The 14,118-nt window shown below is 37.6% G+C and overlaps 1 protein-coding gene across 11 annotated transcripts in view; it reads right to left on the reverse strand.

Moving 5' to 3' along the window:
• Nucleotides 1-1,051: 1,051 nt before the first annotated feature.
• The window catches only part of TENM1 (teneurin transmembrane protein 1), an 841,958-nt gene continuing 828,891 nt past the window's right edge, over nt 1,052-14,118 (reverse strand). For 9 of the 11 annotated variants that reach the window (XM_054545040.1, XM_054545042.1, XM_054545046.1 and 6 more), the window contains 4 exons: nt 10,905-11,292; nt 8,850-10,070; nt 7,797-7,939; nt 5,033-6,420 (listed from right to left, as the gene is read on the reverse strand). In XM_054545040.1, coding sequence (XP_054401015.1) covers nt 5,662-6,420; nt 7,797-7,939; nt 8,850-10,070; nt 10,905-11,292 — 2,511 coding nt within the window. In that variant the 3' untranslated portion in view covers nt 5,033-5,661. Of the gene's footprint in view, nt 6,421-7,796; nt 7,940-8,849; nt 10,071-10,904; nt 11,293-14,118 lie in introns of all 11 variants that reach the window. The other 2 variants (XM_009235231.2, XM_002832080.2) reach the window with 1 other exon arrangement.

Genomic DNA, 14,118 nt, shown 5'->3' on the forward strand with positions numbered 1-14,118 from the left:
CACAAGATTATTAAGGTATAATAATTTACATATATGTGTGTGAGTAATTACACATATGTATAACTTTAAGGTAGTAATATTACTGAATGTTTAAATAACATTGATTGATATTCACAGATCTCTAAAAGGGAGGGTGAATAGGGAAGGAATATACAAAAATCTCCTATTTCCTTTAATAATTCTCTCTCTATAGGAGCTCCTGCCCTTTTAAAAAATACCCTGAGTGTGAGGTGGGATGCATATTTTGAAAAAAATTTCCAGATGATTGATACGAACAACCCCCTACCCCCATTGTTTTTTACTGATGGGTTGTGTTGAGATGATCAAGGTTGTCTTCTGCTCCATGATTCTTTTCACTCTCTCTCTCTCTCTCTCTATATATATATATATATACACACACACACACACAAAAAGCAGCAGGGCATTCTGAAGTGGTGTAAATTGCAGGATTCCAAGTTTCAGTAATGGGTTGTTTGGACTGTATGTGCTCCGCTAGTATCAGGATGAATTTTTGAAGATCTGTTGGCCAGATTTCCCAGCGTCACTTGTAAATGTCTTCTTGTGAAAAACAAGTGCCAAATGGCAATTGTAATTGCATAGCATTTTTTTAGTGTTTCATGATTGCCTCCCCTCCCTGACACCCTTCCCCACTGGCTGCTGCCCCAACGTCCATTTTTTGCCAGTGCATTTGGACACCCTGAACTCCTATATCTCTCCCACCCCGTTTTTATAATTTTTTATTTTCTTTCTATTGCTGAGAAAGGCACCAAAAGGAGAGGGAAGCCTTTTTAAAAGTCATAGCCTAGAGGCATTTAAATTTGCAGCAGCTACTCTTCTTTGTTTATTAAATGGTCATTTGTGTCAGAGATCCTATTTGACTGAAAAATAAAAATGAAGAGATGTCTGCTTAGGATTAGTGACTCTGATTTCTGTACCTACATTTTCAAGATGATGTGGTTTTATTGTTCCCTGTTAGTGAGCCACTTGTCCTATCTAAGGTGACCAGATTGATTTGAGAATGCAGTTTGGCGCATGAATAAAATGGGACACATTTTTCATTGGCAATTTTATTTTTTAAAAATGAAATATTCAAAGTACTTTTCTTTCAAATATCAACACATAATGTTTAACTTTAAATATTTACAGCATGTTGTTGTGATGCTCTTGTAGAAAAATGCATGCTTCTGGCCTGAAAGCCAGAGCAAAATGCAAAAGACCATTTAACTGCAGCCAGAGAACATGAACCTGTACAGTATCCAGTCACTTTTCAGCACAGGAGAGCAGGAATACAAAATTGGAACCTATTGTTTCCTAGCAACATGGCTCAGACCATTATAACACAATTTTCAATATGATTAGAACCTCTAACTGTTGTTATACAGAAACTGAAAACTTGGCATACACTGTAAACATCTTTACTTTTCATGAGAAAGTAAGCAGCTAAAAAAAATGTTTTTCTGACATAAAGGCTATACTTCTCTTTTTCGCCTTCTTTCTTACTGATGCTTTTGCCAGAAGAATAGTAAAGATTTAGACGTTGTCATGATTCATACAAGTAAAATATTTTTCAAGGACACAATCTGATATACTAACATTTATTTAAGAGGTTAAAGTCCACCACTAAATCTAAGGAAAGATTTTTAACTGCCAAACACATTTCCTTTGACAAATAATGTAAGATGACAACTGCCAAGACAAAGTCCACAGCAAGTTTAACTCTAAGTATTTTCAGTTACTGTTTAGAAAGTAATTTCTTCTTACGAACAGTAGTATATTTGGTCCTTAGTAGCTTTCACATGAAGGACACACTGAAAATAATAGTCACTATTTATGGTTGAATTCTTTTTTGTTGTTTGTTTTCTGTATTTTTACATTTTACTTTGCTTTTTTTTGTTTTTTGTTTTTTGCTTTTTTTTTGTTTTTTTTTTTTGTTTTCTTTGCAGAAGAAAGAACCTTTATAGAAGGCTGTGGAAGAGCTGAAGTACTAGTCAGGTCAGCTATGTGTATGTGAATTTCTTCAAGAAAACAGGAATGTTCCATTCAATCTGTAGCCTTATGTCTTTCCACAAGCTATATATAATATGCTCCAATGTCTCCAAAATTTTCTTTTCAATACTTCACTACTGTACTTTTGCTTCTATTACCAATAAACTCCATTACAATCACCCTTACATGAACACATCTTCATAAATGCAAAAACTTTGCCCTGACTCTCTTAAGTGGTATTATAGTGGGGCCTGGTCTAGTTAAAAATATATTTGTAAAGAAAGAAAGAAAAAGAGTCAAAATAACATGATGGAATGCTTGAAACTGTGTCAACAGTGATGAAAATGTCTCATGAAAATTATAACTTAATTTCATACCTCTCTACATAGGTAGCATGTGAATTCCAAATTATACATTGTCAAGTTTCCATACATTTGGCTATGTTGTATATATTATATCTATGTAGTCTATATATTATAGATCTTCTAGAGAAATTGACAGTAAAGGACACACTTATTTTATACATTTTGTGGGTTAAAAATAAATCATATACTTATTTATATGGTAAGTGTTTTGTTGCAAGTTTGTATGAATTGAGATTTATTTCCCTTTCCTTCAGGAGTCATGCTTCTAATCAATAACGATTAGAATGACAACTAAAAATAAACATACTTAAATGTGTTAAACTTTGAACTTTTCAGTTCATTTGGATCTCTAGACTGTAGTGCAATAGTGAAAACAAAACAAAACAGAAAAGCACAAACAAAATGGGCTTAACTAGGAAAAAGAAACAACCATGGAGTATTCCCTGCCTCCAGCCCAGAATGTTCTTCACAGGAGAGTCCAACTACTATGCTCTCACTTTAACTTACTTGAATGGTGTGTGGCTGTGCAGTGTCAGCCATCTGTCTGCTGGGTATGAGAAATTCATATGTTTCTCTGAAAAATGCTTTTACTTTCATCAGGAAATGCAAATGAATTGTTCTTTCAATAATTTAAACTGCAGAACTGCAAGTCAATGAAGGCATTCTTTCTATTCAGCTGAATAGGAAGTGATATACTCAATATCTCCATGTTCTTATTAAGAAATGCCAAAATGTTTCTCTTCGATTTACTACTGATTAGTAGCTTTGTTTTTTTTTCTTTCCTCCCTCAAACTTTAGGAGTTGTAAAAAGAATAATAATAGTTCAAGGCAGTATTAAAACCACAGCTGTAAGTAATAAAAAGTGCATTTCCTGAATATAATACAAATGTAACTTTAAGAAACTAAAGGCACGAACCAACTAAATACGTATTACAAACTAGAAATGCACAGTTCAAGGTAATCACTATTAAGTAAAAGCTTCAAATATTTGTTTCTAATGGATATTTAAAGCAGTTTGAAAATGATACATCATCAATGAATTGCAAAAACGTACAATTGCTTAAAATATAAGCAAAATAGACTCTAATATTGACATTTTGGATTCGTGATAAAATACATAAACACATTTATGAATGCACTCTCTATATACAGTTCACAAATTATTTTTCCATTAATTTAAAAGAATATCAGAGGTTCTAGGAACTTAAGGTCCATTTTTAGGTTGGTGTGGAGGTATTCAAATTTTCAACAAGTTTGTTAGTAATTTTAGAATTCCATTCTGAATAAAAACTGTACCATTAATACAGGCCTGATTCAGAAAAAAACCCAATAATATGATTTTAGTATGGATTTGCAATATATCAAGCTGGTGTGTTTCCAGTTATAAAGAGAGATGAGTTCACCATGAATTCTGTCTCTCAGAATACATGTGTAAGTGGTATTCTAACCCGAAGGTTTTGAAAATGAAATGTTTGAATACACCCTTCCCTACTGTTTGCCAGGGTCATTTCCTTTCCCTTGCTTTCCTTTGTGTAGTAGGAGGCAGACTCTTGAAAAACCTTAACATAAGCTTATGACTTTGCATATTTTCAAAGAAACTGTCATCGCAAAGCAAGGCAATGACCCCACACTGCATTTAGGTAGCAGCTGGAAAGAATCCAAACTAACATTCCATCATAAATTTGCCTTCAGACATAGCAAATGTTCAGATTCGGTGATGAAAGTGCAGAAGCTGGCTCAGGGGAATTTTCTACGGGCCACATTGTGCTGTCATGTATTTTCATTTGTGGTAACTTACAATTACACAGCATTTTACAAACTGTCTCTTTGTCACTGGGCACAAATCTTCCAGCTCACCAAGGGGCTTGTTTTACTGCAGGATTCCTACAGATTGAGAAACTGCAGCTGATATTAACACTAATCCTGACCTTTCTCCAAATTTTAAATGATCGCAGAACAAATAACCTGTCCCGGAAAATAGTTATTTTCCTAGGCAGTAGAGATGATTAAATAAAAATAAATGGGTAAGGACGGAGAACGAAAATAACTAACCGTATAAATTATTTTAGTAAAAATGAGTCTGCCTCTCTATAGTTAGTTGAAATGTTTTTGGTTGGAAAGGATTTACTTGATTCAATTTCCTGAATATGGCTGGGAGATGTTCAATACAGAATTGTACATTTGAAAGATAAATCTAAGTGGGCTGAAACAATGTGGCAGCAACTGCTGTGATGTTTGGTCTGGTCTTCCCTTTAGTACTTTCACTTAAGTACTAGGTCTATTTTTTTAAGGTTTTGGCTCTTATGAATTTCTGCAGTAGTGGTTAATGTATGTATCGGTATCCCAGACACGTATGCCTGCTAAAGCCTTTTTTTGTTTTTGTACCAGAATCATACTTTTAAGTAAATTACCTTTCATGTGCACAAAACCATTGGATTAGTGTATAGATACTGAATCACTAATGTGAAACTATGACCAAAACACATCCTATATATAAATGAGAAATTCCTACCCAGGTTAATAAAAGCTATGTTTACATGATACCAATATAGCTGAACAACTTAGTAAAAAATTGAGTCAAAACAGGTTGTGTGAGAGAGGTCACGTTGGCCAGCTGCTTTGGTATCATGTACACACGAGCAAATAGCGGCTATTCAGTCTGGTTACCACACCCGCAGGGAAGCATGGTATTCAGGACCCAGCCACCACACGCCAAAACACAGCACAACAATATGGCATTTACTTTAACAAGCAAGGAGGAATAATCAAGAAGGAAGGGCAATTGGGTCCTGACTCTAGGAGATGGTGGCTGAAGACATTTTACACCTGTTTTTAAGTTTCCTATAACAGATCTGGAAAATGTCAAAGGGCTGGCAGTCTTTCGAAAGGCAAGTTTCAGATACTATTGCACCACCTATTCAAATAGCCCGCAAGTTCTGCCAACAGTTAAGGATGAAACTGCTTGTCACAATAGAGATAGAGAACCTTGGGTTCTTTCTGGATATTGGAACATATGCATGGCTCGGCAAATTGAAAGTGGTGCTTTCTGAAAACTGTTTTTAGCTGTTTGAGTTCTACTTGTGTTATTTTGAATACTGCCACACAAGAACTAAAAATCTCTGTCATTTCTTAAAGAGTTTAAACAAACAATATTAAAATACCATCTTCCGTCACATTGAAAGGCAGTTGGATATGTTTTTCCTCCATATTTACATATACAGAGTTCTGATCTAGAAAACCAATACAATAAACCATTTTATGTTTTAAAAACAGGCAGTCTTTGGTGACGCAAAGGCAGAGATTTTTTTTGTTACCTCCTGCCTATTTCGCTCTGTCTCATAAAGTGAATATTGTTGGCACTGTCAGAAAGTTCTAAATACTGCTCAACAGACAAAACAAAATACCCATCATAACCTTGTACCCGCCCAGTGCTCAAAAGCTGCTGCTTTTCCCCTTCTGTCCATGCCCTAATCCCCTCTTCCCCCTCTTGCAGCCTTCTTTGTTCCTTAGTCCAGGCCTGGGCCACGGCGCGCTGTCTGGCAATCTCCAACACGTGATTCTTTTCCTCTTCGACAGTTGTCCCATACCGGATGTTGAAGCACAGGGCTCCATGCTGGAGCTGAATATCTGCAAACCGTCTAGTCCTCCCATTCAACACAGAAGTCATCTGGGACACAGTGACATTGACACCATTCTCCAGAATCCGCCTCCCCCCAGTGTTACCGATGAGCACCAGGTCTTCCTCCAGAGACCCAAGCTTAATGAAGTAGTGAGTGTCCCTCCCCTCTATGGTAAAATGTAGGTTTTCCAGGTAATGGGCATTATTGAGAATGGCAGCAAGCCGCCTGCTATCTTCATTGGCTACTCCTATAATATCAGCTGTTACTATGCCATCCTTGATGGCAAATTTTATACCTTTCCCAAAAACAGAAGGGACAGCAGCAAACCTTGGTTGCTTCCCTCCTTCAAGGCACCGTCCATCATTGTATCGGGGAGTCATAGGTAGTTGGTCCAAGGAAATGAAATTCCTGAGCTGTTTCTGGAGTTCACACTGAATGCCCAGGATAGTCTAGGAAAGAGAGGCACAGAGCAGATGCAGCATGGAGTTAGACATCTGTCAGATACTCGGTGATTGTGGAAAGGACAGGCTTGCAAGGTTGCTTCCTTCTCTCTTTAATTTGTCAGTGAGTGATTTAAAAATAAGCCAGATTTGGAATCTCTTCATCAGAGATTTGGAAAAGACTAACAGGTGACTACCTAGCATTCTTATATCTTGGTGGAGTTAAGCATAAGGAAATACATTTAAACTTGAAATCACAGAATTGCAGAGCTGGAAGGCACTTTAAGTTAGTCCAGCTCTCCCAAAACACAGACATTTTATTTTCACTGATTTCACTCACACTGACTAGATGTTATTACTACATGTAGAGTAATACTTAGGCACAGTGAGGCACAAAGAAATGCATAAGGCATAGTTCCTACTTTAAAGAGTTTAAGACCTTATAATTAACTATGGCAAATCAGCCAGAAATTCACTGATCTTTTTATGTGGACTTAAAAAAAACCTTTTCATTTTTGGCAATTTTCAAACATACTAAGAAATAAAGAGAAAAGACTAATGAACCTCCAAATATCCATTATGAAGCTTCAGCAATTTTCAACATTTTGCTAAATATTTTTTAGAAGGACTTTTAATTACAGAAAGCATTTACATCTTTACAAAAAGGGATGAATTTATAGGACCTATCTAGAACTTCCTGTCCCTTATAATTTTTTAGACTTAAATTTCAAGGCCTCACACCCAAATTTCAGTTTTATTCTATCAAGCCCATTTTGTTTTCGCAAACGCAGATATTCATATTTCTTTCAGTTGAAAGAAAAAGCTCCTTCTTATTTTCATTTGTACCTCATACTTCTGGTGAAATCATCTGCTGAATCTTAAATGTTTTGATATTCCTATTTTTTCTCAAAACTGTACCCTTGTAATATTTATTATTTTTGCTTCATTGTGCTTATGTATTTTTTCTTTATCAGAATAATTTTATTCTGTTATTCCCATGCTCTTAAGACATCATCCCCTAAATTATTTTACAGTTGGAAATCTGATGTTTTCGTGTCTCTTACTGAACAATTTTCTCTAGGTAGAATCCATAATTGCTCTTGGTAGCCCATTTCAGAATCTTTAAAGTACAGTTCCTCTTTCCTCTTATGTACCTATTGCAGCAGTCATCAAGTAACCTGTTAATCTTTTTTTCCCCCAAAACTCCAATTCTCTGATCTTTTTCTCATGGAGCTTTTTTTCTACCTTCTCATTAATTGTGCACATTTTAGTGAATATTCAAGAGGACTAAAAAATCAGTAAGCAAATATATGTAAATATAATTTCTAGGTATTAAATGCCCTTCTGTTGTTTCAGCTAAAGGAGGTGATAAAGCTTTTACTAACCTTTCCAGGATCCCACTCTTGAGTTTTTGTCTGAAGCCGTAGAAGCTCATAAGTTAATTCTAAATTTTCTAATTCAGGTTTGGGAAATCCAGGTAGTACATTGTGTAACTGGAAACCAAATAGCTCCAACCAACTTCTGATGTCTGTGAGACACAATATTAAAAAAAGAAAATGAAAAATCCCATACTTTATAACCTTTGTAGAAAACTTCAAAGATACCTCTCCTGCCTTCAAACTGTTTAGGCAATAGAAGTTAGGAATAAAACTCCTATTTATTTATTTATTTATTTATTTATTTATTTATTCATTTATTTATTTGACGTAGTCCCACTCTGTTGCCCAGGCTGGAGTACAGTGGTGCAATCTTGGCTCACTGCAACCTCCACCTCTTGGATTCAAGCGATTCTCTTGCCTCAGCCTCCCGAGTAGCTGGGATTACAGGCATGTGCCACCACACCTGGCTAATTTTTGTATTTTTAGTAGAGATGGAGTTTCACCATGTTGGCCAGGCTGGTCTCGAACTCCTGGCCTCAAGTGATCTGCCTGCCTCAGCCTCCCAATGCTGGGATTACAGGCGTGAGCCACCGTACCCAGCCTAAAACTCCCCTTTATATGACCCACACTAAAATACCTGATCCTCTCTCTCCAGGGAAGAGTGTTGATTTGTGGATAACCCTGGATTATAAGCTCAGCTTACTACATTGAAATTCCTAATGTGATAGTGGTACTAAGGCCACAGGGACCATCATATTAGATTTATATGATGAAACAGAATCCTGAATTTTTCTTTTATGAAATTATTCATATAAGCTTGTAAGAGTAAAACACAGAAACAGCTAAAAAAAAGTAGCAGGATGCAAAAGCATTATGTTTTATGTTAACATGCACGTTTTGCTCACTCTAGAAAACTAAGGAAGACAGCAAATGCACAATAACTTGCGGGCTAACTGTCAGGAAGAGGAAGCATATTTACAAAGGCATTGAGATTCTGTGATAAAATCCACAGTACTGAGTTACTCAAGTTTAGCTTAAAGTTTTAAATAGTTTAAATACCTGTGGTATACTTTGCAACATCTTGAATTTTGCCAACTGGGTAGTTATTTTCAAAGGAGTAGAGGTTGAATGGTTTAGGAAGGAGGTTCAACTGTTTCCATATGTGATGATTAGGCGTTGTCCATCTGCCAGCAACAACATCATAATCCCTTTGCCCCAGGTGCACTAATTTAGTAAGGAAATCATAGAGTCCTCCATGAAAACCAATAATGACCTGAAAGTCAGGGTAAGTGTCATGATAGATATCGCCATAAGGTGTGTATAGTATCTCCTTTATGACCTGACCTCGGCTGCTGAACACAGCTAGTGGGGTACCTGTATTATCACAGGCTACGTAATATTCTTCACCACTGCTTAACTCCATGGCAATAAGGTGACCTTGGAGATCATAATACAGAGATGTAATCTCCGAGCTGGTGTGGTTGTACAAATGAGTAACTCTTATGGGGTTGGTAAGGTCTGCATAAAAGAACTGAAGGTGCTGCCCTAGGCTGGACTTACTCGCGACGCGTCGCCCAAGCCCATCATAGTAATACTGCACAGTCCAGCCAGAAGCCTTATTGTAGGCTTTCTGCAGCAGGCCATTAGAATTATATTCAAAAATATCATTTCCCCTCTGCCTCAGAAAGCCATCTTCATCCATTTTATACTGAATTTCTCCTAATCTGGTGATGCGGTCTCGGAGGTCATATCGGAGAGGAGTAAGACGAGCACTATTCCCATGGCTTAAGAGGTTGATGTTTCCATTCAGATCATAACTATAACGCCACTGGGTTTTGTCATTTACAGAAACAGTCTGAAGTTGCCCATCGGCATCGTATTCATAGAAGTACCTTGTTATATTGGCATCTACTCCTACCCTTATGTCACATATTACCATGCGGCCCACATTATCATATTGAATAGTCATCCAGTAGGCAATTGCCTTTAGGATTTCATATTGGACTTCAATGACTTGTCCATTGGCACTGAAGATTTTGGTGTGTTTCATCACTGTAGTAGTTATGACCTGATTTAAATCGTAATTAATTACACTGAATTTTCCAAACTGCTCTGTTCTGCCAGAGACATCAACATATCGGTAAAGATCTATAGGCAAAGGGGTTTCATTGATTACAGCTTGCATGCTTGTGACTCGGAAATTGTTGTAGCTGTAGTCGAATCGTGCATTCACAAGGCCTTCTTCACTGAATCTGAAAATCTGGCGTCCAATAAGAGGTCCTGCAGGAACCAAAACAAAAACAGTAAGAAGCTAGGTGATCAATCTGGAAGAGTCAGAAAGGTCTAGTGTTATTTTATTTAGTACTGGTGCTTTTATATTCATAATACAATATTAGAGACTGATCTCTGATATCAAATGCCTGGGCATATTACCTCATGGATATATATTCTCATAGTGGTAATCCTCAAATATAAAAAATTAAAATACTCTATAGTTATAGAAAATTTTAATTATAGAAACTACAGAAGTAATAACACATCCAGTAGCCCAGGGTGATGAAACTGATATTATGAACATGTTTTCTTGCTATAATCACTGACAAAAATGCTTTCATTTCATTTAACCTTTGCTACAAAGTCAGAGGGTCAAGTTTTGACAAATTCCAGCATTAAAGTAACTGGATTTGGGCATTCTATAAACCCAAAGGGTGAAATACATTAGAAAGTTCTGACTTGTGAAGATATTTTGTCATCAACTGAGGCTTATAAAGGTTACACAGGGCTTGAGCTAGTTTCAGTGAGACTTATATCTTGCAGTTTCATCTTTGGGAAGATTTGGTGCTGAGCAGGAATGGGTATACAGTTACACTAGGCACTTGGATTTCAAATTACTTGAGAGCTGAAAGAAAGAAATGCACTATATGTTTTTAAGAAATCAGCTTTCATCAGACTATAACATGCTTTAAATTTTCAATGTCAGATAATTTGATAAGTAAAGTGAAAGTTGGGTTGAATCTGTGCAGAGTAATGCTTCTATCTCACACTGTGGTCAGTGAAAATGTCATAAGAAAATAGTGATGTTGTTGTACACACCATCACTCTTTCACAACAAACCTGTTTGCCTGTATCTGATTGTGCAGATGAATCCATCATGCATCAGGTGTATTGTCTTAATCACTCCAGAAGACTCTTCATATGTTAATGTGACCTGAGTGGTATCATAGAGAACCTCAGAAAGCCTTGCTTGCTTGGTGTACTTGTATAAGACTCTGCGCCCTGTCCCCAGATGCAGGGTTTGTAGCAATCGGCCATCTCGACTATAGTCTTGGATAAAAGAAGTGCTACTGTCCGGTGGGGTGTAGATGTTCCGGTAGTAGCCCACTGAAAGCATGGTTTGTAAGCTGTGACGCACCATGCTAGGCATGGTGACTGAGAGCAGACAATCTGGTTGGTCATACTCAAAGATGTAACGCCGCTGGCTATGTAAGAGAAGCATCACAGACTGAAACGAGACAAAGGCAGAATAGCATATTATGGGCAACTAAAGTTGAGGTGATTAAAGAAAATACACATTCATCCATTCAACACAAATTAATCAAGCACTTACTGTGTGCCAGACACTGTGGCAAACCCTAGTGGATACAGTAGTGCACAATAGTGGTGTCTATCTTCATGATAATAAAAATTTACAGTTTTGATGGAGGAGAAAGACAAGTAACCAAGCAATTACAATATAGTGTGAAATGTGTTACGACAGGGGAGTTACAGAGTGCTTCTGGAAGGCAGAGGAAGACCAGCTTACTCAGACTTGAGAGACCAGAAAAGGCTTCTTGGATAAAGTGGCATCTGAGTTGAGACATGAAGATTGCCTAGGGATTGCCCAGGTGAAGGCAGGGAGCCTGGGGCAGGGGTAGGGAGAGTATTCTTGGCAGAGAGCACAGCCTTGTGAGGGTCTGGATATGAAAAAGAACACGGCTTTTTCAGAGAATGAGAGAAATTTTGTGTGGCTAGAACTTGAGTATGTTGGGAGTGGTGGGAATGGCAGGAGATGACGTCAGCTATGTAGGCTGACTCCAGATCATGCTAGGCTTTCTAAGCCACACTAAGGAGTTTGGATTCAAGTATGTTGGCAACAGGGAGTCATCGAAAGGTTTCTATTTTATTTCATTTTTTAGAGCCAGGGTCTCACTGTGTTGCCCAGGCTGGAGTGCAGTGGTGTAGTCATAGCTCACTGCAGCCTCGAACTCCTGAGCTTAGGCGATCCTCCTGTCTCAGCCTCCTGAGTAACTGGGACTACCAATGTGTGCCACTGCATCTGGCACTCTTGAAGGGTTTTAAGCAAGTTAAGGGACGGTTGCAAGAGGGCACTTGCAAGCTGGGAGAAACTGTCAAGTTGGTATTTTAGAAAGGTTACTTCAATGTGCATATGTTTCAGAGGAAGGTAAATGGATGGCAGGGCATTTCACAAATTAATTTATAGTTACCATAAAGTATTGATTGACTTCACGTACTAGATGTCTTCCTAAAAATTGTGCATAAAATATTATTATGGCATTATTATTGTTTTGCAATTGATGTTTTAACTTCACATTTCCATTTGTGTTTTAATATTAGGGAAGCATGTCATTAAAATTGAATGATTCTCTGGTTATGCAACCCCTCTCCCCCAAACTGATCTGTATTTCAGAAACAGTTGTTTGTTGAGGTATAATGCAGATAATAGGTGTTTCACAAATATTGATTGTCTTGTTTTAATTCTAAATACACACATAAAAGGAGCACTGTTTTAGGGAGGACTCTAATTGACTGACATGTGCATCTCATCTTTTAATAAAAATAAAAATTTCTCATCCTTGGAGATTCTGATATGACTCCCTAGAGGAGCTTTATCCTTCCCTTTTGAAAATTACCTTTTCAAGCAAAGAGATTTAGTTGAGGGTTATTTATTCAAGTTTGTGTTATGAAAACAATAGGTATATTTTCATTTTCTAAGCACAAATTATATAAATATTTATGAATGTGAATTACATAAGTATATGTAATGTACATTTATATCTTCTAAATATGACATTACATTCTAATATTGAATGTGCTTTCTGAAACTGCATATCCTCCCTACCCTTCTGAGAATTATTGATTTTGAATTGCATCTCAGTACCATGAAGTCAAAATCAGTGGTTATTTGCTCGTTTGTTCATTCTTTCTTTTCCACCAACATTATGTCTGCAGAGCCAGAGGTGAGTGCAGAAATCCTGTCAATTTGTCACTTGTGGACAACCTGCAGCTTGCCACAGCCTACAGTTCCACCATCGCGACCTCTGAAAACCTCCTGAACAAAAGGAAGGAGACTTGGAAATCCTGAATGGGCTTGGAGACATTAAGGGAGAACTGCCTCCCTGGACCAAGGCAGAATTCAATAGAACCAGCAAGATATTTTCCTATGAATGGGAAAGCAGGTGGCAGGGGGCAAGGGTGGAAAGGCTTTATACAGGAATTGTGGAAAAGCTTTTGCATTATCTCTAGTCTGACAGTCACATTTCTCAGTTCCTTTCCACTCTCTTCTGTCAACTTGCCGTGAGTAAATGACATCTGTCACCTGTGACACGGGCCAGGGACTATCCCCATATGGCCCCCACACATTATCTAGTACCACCCTGCCTGGGCCATGCCTTTTCCAGTCACTGTACCAGCCTTTCCAAGTATTTATGGCACGTCATTGTTATTCTCTCCTCTGTTCCCATCCTCCTGCCTGCAGTAAACCACTGCCTGAACCATGTTCCTAGGTGGTGCTGATGCTGGGCTGTCTCAAAAGCCCTTGGTCTGTTTCAAAGCTTCCTGCCAATGGCAAGAATGTGGATGATGTGATTAGAAATCAAATGAATGTAACTGTTACATTGCCAAAATACCATTTAGCTCTCATTTGGCTGCTTTTTCACTTTGGGTGAGCATTATTATCAGTTTGCTCAAAAACAATGCTTATGAATCTATCCAATGTCCACAATGCTGCTATAGGATAAAAGGCCATTTCTTATTAGTCCAAATAACAGAGTGGGAGACTTTTATTCTTTTAATTGATTGTGAGGTTCTAAAAGAGATAATTGTAAAAGCAACAACAACAGCAACAGCAATCATGGCTGTATGCTTATTTGAGCAAGACTAGAAATGAGAGCAGAAATTTGAAAAGTTAAAACATTTGAATGACCACCAGATGGCAGTGTGGGGCCACCTGGAAGCTGAAGCCAAAGTCGTCGTTCTGGCCCTCTAGGCAGCCTCTGAAAGCGTCAGCCCCAAAGAGGCAATTGCTGTAAATGTATAAGGCTAAAGTATC

The sequence above is a fragment of the Pongo abelii genome, chromosome X (genome assembly GCF_028885655.2).
Source record: "Pongo abelii isolate AG06213 chromosome X, NHGRI_mPonAbe1-v2.0_pri, whole genome shotgun sequence".
NCBI lineage: Eukaryota > Metazoa > Chordata > Mammalia > Primates > Hominidae > Pongo > Pongo abelii.